Raw genomic sequence first — 10,230 nt, forward strand, 5'->3', positions numbered from 1 at the left:
GGTCACGTGCCATCTTTAGCCGTCTTCGTGGCGGTGTCGGGACATGGCCCTTCTCCGACTTATCTTGTGTCTGCGTCTCCCCCCCCCCCCCAGGGTACGACCGTCGAGAACATCTGCTCGGAGCTGAGGCATCTCCAAGCCACTCGGAGCCTAGCCAAAGACCACGCCCTCCTTCTGCTGTGCGAGCTATCCGACTCCGATCATAACACGGTAGAGGTGGCCATAGTAAGTGTGCTCCTGGAATGACACGTTGGAATATGAAGTATTTTCCCCCCGTAATTATCGCGGTCAGTACGGTCGAGGAAATACTCATCGTTGACAGCGGTAGTTCATCTTTTCAACTGTTGGGATTGTTCAACAAGCCCGTAACACTTGACTTGCATACACTCTTGTTTTACCATTTCCCCCCACACGTTCACCTCACTTTTTAACCCCCCCCCTCTCCTTCTTTCTTCTCCCTCCTTCCTCAGTCGTTCCAGCCTGAGGAGCAGCCCGATCACAGTCTGATCCAGGAGACGGCCAGCGCCATCGTCGGCGCGCTCTCCAAGCGCCAAAACAGCACCGTCATGCTGTCCGTCATTGAGGTCAAAGTGGAAACGCAGGTCATGCCCCCCTCTGCCGGTGAGTAAAACCCCCATGGTTCCGTTCTTGGCTCTCTCTCTAATTTCTCATGTCCCAAGTGCTGTAGTGATTTAGCGGAACCAGTTATGACGGTCGTAAAACATGGTAACTGCTGTGGCGGCCTTGTAATTGAGTGTCTCATATGTTGTGTTTCTGAGAAGACAGACTTTGAGTGCCCTGCCCCTTACTTTAAGTTCTCACTCCTGAGGATTTTTTGTTGACTAACAGGGCTAATTACAAGTTAAATGGTATTTATTGCTCAGGAGCTGAGACACAATGTTGTGCTACGGGTGCACGTCTAACCTGACTATGTCGTTTTGCTTTAAAAAGACTGATCATTTGAAAGTGTCTGTCCGTGTGTTTTAAAGCAGTGCTCAATGATTTTGAAACCCGTTCTCTATTTATTTTTGTCGTTCCCTCGCTTTCCTCATCTTCCCTCTTCTCTTTCTGTTCCTTTTGGCTTCTCTTTCTCCATCCATCTTTGGGGTCTCCTAGATTACCTGGTGCCCATCCTCTGCGGGCTGTTCTGCATTCTGTGGCTCTTCTGCATCATCGTCTGCGTGTGGTGGACTCGCAAGCGCCGAAAAGGGCGGGAGAGGAGGGCGCGCGCCACCGCCGAGGAGAGCGTCAACAACCAATGGGAGCCCCTGCGGCCCGTGGCGGGGCGTCAACAGCAGCAGCAGCAGCTCAAAGAGAACAACAGGGAGGCCCAGCAGGAGCGCAAGAAGCTCATGGGCTCCCCCTACAGGACGTGTGACGGAGGGGAGGAAGAGGAGGAGGAGGAGACTGAGGGAGAGCTGGAGGTGGAGCTGGAGGATGGAGGGGCAGAGTCTGGGAAGAGGCCTGTCTGTAAATACTCTAAGAATGACGCGCAGTCCAAAGTGGTCGTGATCTGCACCACCCAGAGCTCCAGTTCGCCCCTCAAAGCACCTCACCGGACCACCTACAGCCCAAAAGACAACCGCTGGAAAAATGTCAACGCCGCCATTGGCGGCCAAGACCTCAAAGATCATTGTGTGTAAACAGACTCGCTCCACTGCTTAAGCGAAAAGAGGACATTTGAACTACTAAGAAATAGGACAAACACTTTTTTGCGTTTAAAAGAGAACCAGTTGGTTTGACTTCAGTTTTGTTGCTGTCATCTGTAAGATACTTTCTGGATGCAAAAGGTGTTTTTTGGCTTTAGTTGACATTAGCATTTTTATTTTTTTATGTACAGATGATATGTATTACTTCATAGGCCTCCAGTCCTTTTGAAATGTACCGTTTGAAAAAAAAAACGAAGAAAAGTCTGAATGGAGGCAAAAAAAGAGAACCTTTATAAAGAAGTTTTTTGTTTACAGATGATTGTGGATTTCTTTGATTCCGAACGGTCTCCCTCAGCGTGGAGAACGCGAGTTAAAAGGGGGTTAGGGGAAATATTTTTGGGTGACCGACCGTAATGACCACGGCAAACCCACCCCTCTCTCCGTCGCACCTCGGCACACCAGCCTGTCTACGTGCGGCCGTGCCGCGCCAGCCTTAGCTCGCGGCCCTGGAGTGTGCTCGAGGTGAGGTGAGGCGGGGGGGGGACCCCAGTGCCTACGATGTGGCCTTCCATTCTTTTTCTCCCGTCTCTCGGTTTTCTTGGCGGAAAGCTCTTTTTAAGACTTTTGCAGTATTTGAGTTGGTAGCAAGTGCCTTTCAGTGAGTCTCCCCCTACTCCCAAGTGTCACTGCTTCGTTTGACCTCCCTGTGGTTAGAACTCGGTCAAAGGGAGCAGGTGTGAATTAGGAAATTCCACCCCCTCACACCAAACACCGTTCAAGGTATTTGATTAAAAGAAAAGAAAAGAAAAATAAATCAATCTGTACATACATGTATATACTAAAGGAGTCGCTGTGTATATTTGAATTTAGTAATTTAAAAGTCACATTTTTATTAATATTATTGTTATTATTATAATAATTATTATTATTATTTGGATTCTTTTTATTATTTTTTACAATGCCATTCCTTTTATTTATGCCATTTGACAGGGAGGTTTTATAACCGTTCATAGTCGAAGATCCAGTGCCCCATAGTTAAAAGCATCTGCGTAAGGGTACCATCTGTAAGGGATTTATGAAGGGTTTATCAGGGGTTAATAAACTTTCTTTATAGATACTCCAGTTGTCTATATTATGTTAACCCCTGTGTGAACTGATTATTACACTTGCCAGATGGTGAGCAAGTTGTTCGATGTGCGTTATAAATACATAAGTACACATATGAATGCTATAACATAAAGCAATGCCCTATACTGTTTTTATGGGTCAAGCATTATGGTTTATGCTGTGCATTTGCAACAGAATTACCATCATGATGTTGATTGTTGAATTTATATATTGTATTATGTTGTTTACTTTCTGAACAATTTTCTTTCAGTCATGTTTGTACTCAATGATTATTTGCAAAGTCACTCTGAGTCACAATAGTTAAAATAACTTTGTTTTGTTTTACGTCTTGCAGTTGTGCATTCATGTCATTCGATCAAGACAGAAAGTGGCTACCCAGTTTGGCAAGTTACTCGAGGCGATAGTCACCACATTTAAAGTATTGACAAAAAAGAATATTTTCTACAGTATGAACCGTTTGAGAATTTTAAACCCATCCCAAAACTTTTATTGTTGGTGCCTTAATTGTCGCGTAATGCATATTTGTGTAATCAACAGTCATCTTTTTTATGTTGTTGTTGGTTTGTTTTGACAATTAAGGAAAGTAACAAAAAAATTGTGTGGTGTAATTGTGGCATGTTTCTTTTGCATCAGTAAAGCTCTCTCCCTGTCTCAGTTTGCTTTCATGGAGTTTTCTGGAAGAAAAATACATTAATGGACTCTCTTAAATCCTCTTGGCTTTTGTACAGTATGTGGATGCCAGTTTGTCAAACCATGTAAAAGTAATGTACCAATATTGTCCACATCTGCCTTCCAGCCTGTATTTTGGTTCAAGGCTTTAATGAAGGGAACAATGTTTTGTTATCATCCAGTCGTGTTTTGAGGTACCGACTCAATCCAAAATTACTTACCTCAGAGGTTGGCAGTGACAGCTTTTTGTTCGTGTTTTATTTTTATTTTTTTTGTTTAATTTTGCCGTTCAAGTCCTTGTCTGATTTAGCCACCGTGTTTCCTTAAAATGGGACACCGCAAAATAAAGAAAAATTCAAACACTATGCTCAGACAGCTGGTTTAAAAAAGCTGGATATGCATACATGGGGGGGGGAGGGGGGGGGGAGCTAGTGAAGTTCAAGAGGCTGTCGTCGAAAAAACAAACAAAAAAACTAACATGTTTTTGTACAAGAAGAAAAAAAGCTTAAGTTACAAATTTAGTGGATTTTTGGATTGTTCTTAGAAAAATTAATTATTTATTAAAAGTAGTTTATTTTGATGTCTTGAAATAGCATGCTGTGTACTGGTATGCTATAGGGCTGGATCCTAAGTAATGTAGAGTGGAATTAGTCTATTTTTGCAATGCGTGCTGAACATAATTTCAGGTGTAAAGGAGTTCATTTTCCATAACTTAGTCTTCGTTTCAGATGCATTTGTTGCTGAACATAACAAATAACTGGTTTTGAAGTGCTCCAATGGTTTCCTCAGCTTAACTATTTTCCCAAAATATATTAACCATGACTCCATAGCAAGTACAGTAACCGCACACATCTTGCAATCGAATCATCATGTACTGCAAGAAACCATTTTGTTCCAGCTAAAAACTTGCTACATTTTGCCCTTGCTTCAGCAGAGGCATAAGGATGACCTAGAGATCGATTTGTTCCCTCCCTCCTGAATCTTTTGATTACTGGTTCCATCCCTCCAATGACGCCCCCTCTCCAGTCCTGGGCCGATCAGAGCTCCACCAATGGCAGAGCTCCCCTTCCCCTGGCTTCATGGTGTGTGAATGTTCTGACGCAGGGCAGCGGGGCGGAGTCCTTCCCGTCTCCCGTGGTTGCCCCTGGCGCTAATGGGACCATCCTCGGTCGGAAAGACCGGATCGACTTACACGTCTAAGAGGAAGCGGAAGAGTCACCATCAGTCTGTCTCACAGTGAAGACTATGGGGTTGCAGATGGATATGGACAAAGATGATGGTGGGGAAAAAAATAGGATTGTCAGGGAATCTACATCTATATAATACGTGGAGTTAAGAAGCAGAAATGCCGTCTATGCAAAAGAGCAATCCTACAGAAAAGCGTCAGGTTTCTGTCAATATTGATAGATATTGTGCCAGAAAAACTGTTCATACTCTAGACTTGTATAGAACTGAGTGCCTCGGAATTGACTGGGTCTATTTCAGAATCCAGTCAACGCTAGGTTTTAGTTTCACCATGTGTGTGTTACACCGTGTAATGCAAGTTACATTACACGTTGGGCCTCCTTGAATGGATAACATGTCTGTAGTTCCCTCAATCGTTTCAGGTCATACCTATTCACTTCTTTAGTTAAGGGAAGTTTGATAATATTCCAAATTAAATCATACATACAGAAATAAATAATCCCCAGCCTCCCATCTCAAAGTATGGCCTTTCTATGTCATTTGAAACATGCAGATGTTGTTTGTGTTGGAAACATTCTTTGATGGTCTGATATTTAGTGTTGTATTTCTCTATGTACGTAGAAAATCATCACAAATTGAACACTATTACTCGGAAACAGTCTTAACCATAAATATCCCGCCTTCTGGTCCTGAACTTCAAGCATTTGAGCAGGTTATTTAGGTGTACATTTATCCTTAAGATAAAAAAGGATAAAAAAGATCTATGGATGCTTTTGAAATGCAACTCTTGACTTGATCGAAGTCAAGTTGAGCTTTGTTCATAATTGAGCATAGTTACTTTACTAGGGGATCCTTAAAAATGAAAAAATAAAAATAAATGTCAAGCATGTACATTGTAGTTAAGAAAAACAGGCTGTGGAAGGTCAATATAAATACCATTATCTTTTTTGACATGAATGCTGAACATGTAACATGTCACCAGACGTTCCTTCACCCTAACCTTTGACCTACGTACATGCGCTGCACTGTCCTTCCCTTCTCAGACTGCCACAGTAAGGCGACACCAGATTCCTGGAGTGGCTCCAGGCAGTCAAGGACGTCTGCTTTGTGTGTGTGTCTGTAAGCGTGTCCCGTCTCTGCTCTCTGGCAAACAAACAACAGGTAAACACTATACTATAGGCAGCGCACCTCTAGACGTTCGGTAATGACCCGAGGGGTCTAAGGGACTGGACATGGGATCATGTGCACAACGTAGAGGTGAAGATTATTATTTTTATTTTTTAAAGTTCTGCTTCTGAATCTGTCCTTGGTACCTTTTCATGTGAATGGATGCCCGTCATCTCTGCCACCTGTTCAGTTGCTTCCAAAACAAAAATGGATTAAGGAACCTTGGTGGATGACAAGGCCCAGCTTGCACTTTAAGGGAATGACAACGTCATCTCCATCTGTCATGCGAGTATTTGTATATCTATGAATGTGTCTCTTTGACCATCCAATCGAGAAGGCAGCTGGGTTTCAGGATGCTGGTGGAGAACACATCCCTTATGGTTCTGTAAGCTGGCACGAGGGGGGGGTCACGCAAGATGCAGCTGGCGTCCGTGGCTGGTGGAAGGCCGGAAGCCTGTCCATGGAGCGCTGGCTGGGTGGGAAAAGGCGGGCACTGCATGGCTGGCACAGGAGCATCCCCATGGGCACTGCGGCATAGCTCAGGTCTCCTCTCACTGATGGATGGATGGTGGGCACCAGCTTGGCAGGAGCAAACACTGGTGCCACAGAGAGAGGAGCAGCCGGAGGGCTTTCCGAGGCAACTGTGCATGTTTGTCTGCATCGTGTTTCATTCCTGTTGGTGTTTTTTTTTTTTTTTTTAAGGCTTCTGCTTCAGCTTTGTGAGCACTGGGAACAATCCTTCACTGAGAAATCAGAGTTGGCACTAAGTTAACGTTCAAAAATGTTTTATTACGTTGACTCATGAAAGTCAATTTTGAAAATGGTATTGATAATGAATGTATTTAAAACACGGTATGCACTGTACTGTCATGACAGTAAAGGGGGGAGGAATGAGATATTCATCCTGTTAGAATTTTTTATTGGAATTTTTCAGGAATGTAGGTGATGTCGCGTAGCTGACAGGTCTAAACTTCTTGCCGAATCCTTTTGCCGTGAAGTTTCCCACAACCTGTTTTGGCATGCACAATGGGGGGGGGGGGGGGGGGGGGGGAGTTAAACATTTAAACACTCCTGTGACTCATTGCAAGAAAAATATATTTATCCGCCCAACTGTTGCCATTCTAAATAGTTAAGTTGACAACTTCTATGAATATTTTACTCTAAAGCCATATCATCCATTAGTGGAACAGTTGAGCATAGTGAGGTCTTGAAGGCACCTGGGAACAGACTAGATCAGAGAACCTTTTGAAATCCCTTTTTACTTCTACTTAAATAATGCAAACGTGCAAACAATATTATGATCACTGGCCCAGTAAAGTTTATCTGACTCACATTACACAAACAAATGACAATAAATGTACTCCCATTGTGTTCCTTCATTACAAATGTTGATTGGTTGGGAAGGAAAAATGTAATCGATTTTTTGATATGATTGAATTTCTATAGAGGTAGGTCTGTGCTGGTATGGGAGCATGTGTCTGTGTGATATTTGAATAAAATGTTGACATGTCTATCTACTCCCATTTAATAGGGAGTGGAAAGCCAGGTGTTTCAAACATGTCTTGTAGTGACTTGCACAGTTTCATTTCACTTTTACCACAGCAGTCATCCTACTTTTACAATTAAGTCAGCTTTCTGTTCTTCTGCCAAGTGTGCTTATGTTACAATTCATTCATACAATTATTTTCGTCGTCTCTGATAAAGATGTCAAAACGATTCAAAACACGCTTCACAAACCCACTGTATTGAGCGCAAGTGGCGCTGTGACTAGGTGGTCACCATATCTCCCCTATATGCACAGTAGCCGGGCCACACAAACATGCACCACCATGATGGATTGGAGGGCATGGGGAGAGGTCAAAAGCCAAAAGGGGTAAACAAACCGGGACCCTGCTTCAACTCCCCAAGCACCGCCACACACACGCAAGCACACAGGCACACTCTGGCTTGAGGCCAGCACACATGTGCCTGTTTGTTGAGCTTCCTGACAGCCCCAGTGAGAAGCAGGGAAGCAGCAGCTGACATTGGAGAGGCAGGGAGAGAACTGGGACACTGGAGCAGAGCCCCAGTCGCCAGCGTGTGGGTGTTTTTTTTTTTTCTTTTTTTTTTTTGCGTTTTTGAAAGTTGTGTGGAGCTGAGTTACATCATGTGCGTGTTGTATGTTTTGCGTTTACGGACGTCCCTTTTGTGCGTGTGCATGTACATGGCGTGTTTTTCCTGTGTATGTTTGTGCAAGCTCAAGTGGCAGTCAGTATACAGCTGTGTAACTAGATTCGAGCCACCCATGGGATCTGAAAAGTTATTTTGCCCCTCCCTGTTCAAGTGAATGAGTTTGGCCACTGTTAAAAACACACATTTAACTTGTTGGGTAAAACTGTTTTGGCTAGCGATGGTGTGTGTCGGATTCCAAGTGATCCCTAACAGTACTATTTTGTAGATTGTCAAAAGGATAGTCTCAAAAGGTGCTACCTCTACTGTGTTTTGTGTTTTGACAGTGTAGGCTACATCCAGTTCAACACAGCCATAAAACGGCCCCCAACCTTAACGAGGGAAAATGGCTTAACTGATACAATCCCTCACTTTGGGTGGCAAGCAGGTGTCTAAAAGGTCACATCATTTTCATTCTTTCACACCTGCCAAAACACGCAAGCACACAGCACAAACAGACATCTAACAGTGGATATGTTATCTGTATAGATATTGCTGTGACACTGCATTATCCCAAGCTACTTTTCCAATTCTTGTTTCGTCATATTCATGGAGGGGAACAGTTAGGCGTAAAACATTAGCACAAGTATAAAAATGTCAGCAAAGATTTATGCAATAAATCTGCACATTCTGAATAGGCTAATTGAAATTTTTTTTTGTAGCATTATCTTTTGAATAGCAGTCTATTAGCTCATCTGAGCATAATGAGCTGTCACATCATTCAGGACTATACTGGAGTTATTTGTAAAGAGGAAGAAGAGGATAGAAGTCATGATGACGTCATGATGATGTCATGATGATGCTATGATGATGATGAGATGGCCTTTTCGTACTGGATGTTCCTAAGGAGTCACCGGTTTCCTGTAGTTCTCCCTCCCTTTCTCCCATTTTCAAGACCCTGTTCTTCCTCTCATGGATACTCATCTGACCTCGGGTTTCCAGTGCGGATTCACACTTTGTCCGTTTAGTTTCTTGTCTGCTACATATCATCCGAAAACAGACACGTACAATAGAACACCGTGAACTTGTTAGCGCGTTGCAATCCACTGAGGAGAAATGTTTAGATACGACACACTCCTGTGTTAGTTTGAACACGTTGTAGAAATGTGATGCCTTCAGCCATGGAAAGGCACTGTCGGGTGAGTCAAATCATCAGAGAGAAACATTTGCTCTTCAGATGAGGAAATGGGTGTGTATAGAGGTTTCCAGACGAATACTCCCTTCACCACCTTGGCTTCAGGAAACAATTCTGATTATGTCAATGTTTTAAAGTCAATATTGTCCAGACTGTATAGTGTCTATAGTGTGCAGTCTATGACTGTTTATTGCACCTGTATATTACATGTGTTATTTAAGGTGTATTTAATATTTGTTTTAATTAAAAATAATTAAAACATTTAATTCAGGACTTTAATTCCAGATTTTCTTAACCAGAGTTAAACATCCAATTAGGTGTGTACCACATGAAAGAGAGACAATGTCCTTGAACAAGCACATCTCTGTGAATCTTCTGTGGTCTTCACATTGTTGCTGTGGCGATGTGGTCAGGCGTGCCTGGTCAAGCTTGAGATGTGTCAGTCGTACACTACAATACCAGGCGTCCAGAGAGGATAATCAATAATTAACGCAGCAGAGGCTTGCTGCGTTAATTATTGATATGGCGTCATTTACGCTCTTAAAAAAAACACAAACATTTACCTTTTTAAAAACAGTACAGTCTCAGTAGGGGAACACAACCTTTTTGTGTGTGTGTGTGTGTGTGTGTGTGTGTGAAAATTATTCAAAATGATATATACCTACAGGCAAGTGAATGACTAGGTTCCACATACATGGTCTAGAGTGTTGTCATGGTTAATCTAGAGTGGCAGTTAAGTCTCACCCTTCTCCACAGGTCTGGGTGTGAGACAGGGTCCTAGGTGTGAGACTGGCCCCAGGGTGTGAGACTGGGTCCTGGGTCTCACCAGGCCACAGCAGGGCCTGGTAGGTCAGCACATCAGTTGGCCTGCTGCACATTTAGCACGATAGCCTGTTACATTGATGCACATCAATTCTTTGTTTCTTTGTTTCTTTCTTTTTTTGAGTCTGGAGAATGTTCCATGGAGAGGGTTTTGCTTGAGTGATTGTGATCATTTAGCGGATTTTTATATTAAGTAACGTACAGGGGGAATTTGAACCTGCAACCTCTTGACCTGCAGTCAAGCGTATCCTCCCTTAAACATGTTTC

At 43.1% G+C, this 10,230-nt stretch overlaps 1 protein-coding gene across 5 annotated transcripts in view; it reads left to right on the forward strand.

The window, feature by feature from the left end:
• Window positions 1–3,811, forward strand: part of jag2b (jagged canonical Notch ligand 2b) — a 36,235-nt gene extending 32,424 nt beyond the window's left edge. For 3 of the 5 annotated variants that reach the window (XM_067241352.1, XM_067241354.1, XM_067241353.1), the window contains 3 exons: window positions 94–225; window positions 471–621; window positions 1,117–3,811. In XM_067241352.1, coding sequence (XP_067097453.1) covers window positions 94–225; window positions 471–621; window positions 1,117–1,643 — 810 coding nt within the window. In that variant the 3' untranslated portion in view covers window positions 1,644–3,811. The remainder of the gene's footprint in view (window positions 1–93; window positions 226–470; window positions 622–1,116) is intronic. The other 2 variants (XM_067241355.1, XM_067241356.1) reach the window with 1 other exon arrangement.
• The last annotated feature ends 6,419 nt before the right edge of the window (window positions 3,812–10,230 follow it).

The sequence above is a fragment of the Osmerus mordax genome, chromosome 8 (assembly GCF_038355195.1).
Source record: "Osmerus mordax isolate fOsmMor3 chromosome 8, fOsmMor3.pri, whole genome shotgun sequence".
NCBI lineage: Eukaryota > Metazoa > Chordata > Actinopteri > Osmeriformes > Osmeridae > Osmerus > Osmerus mordax.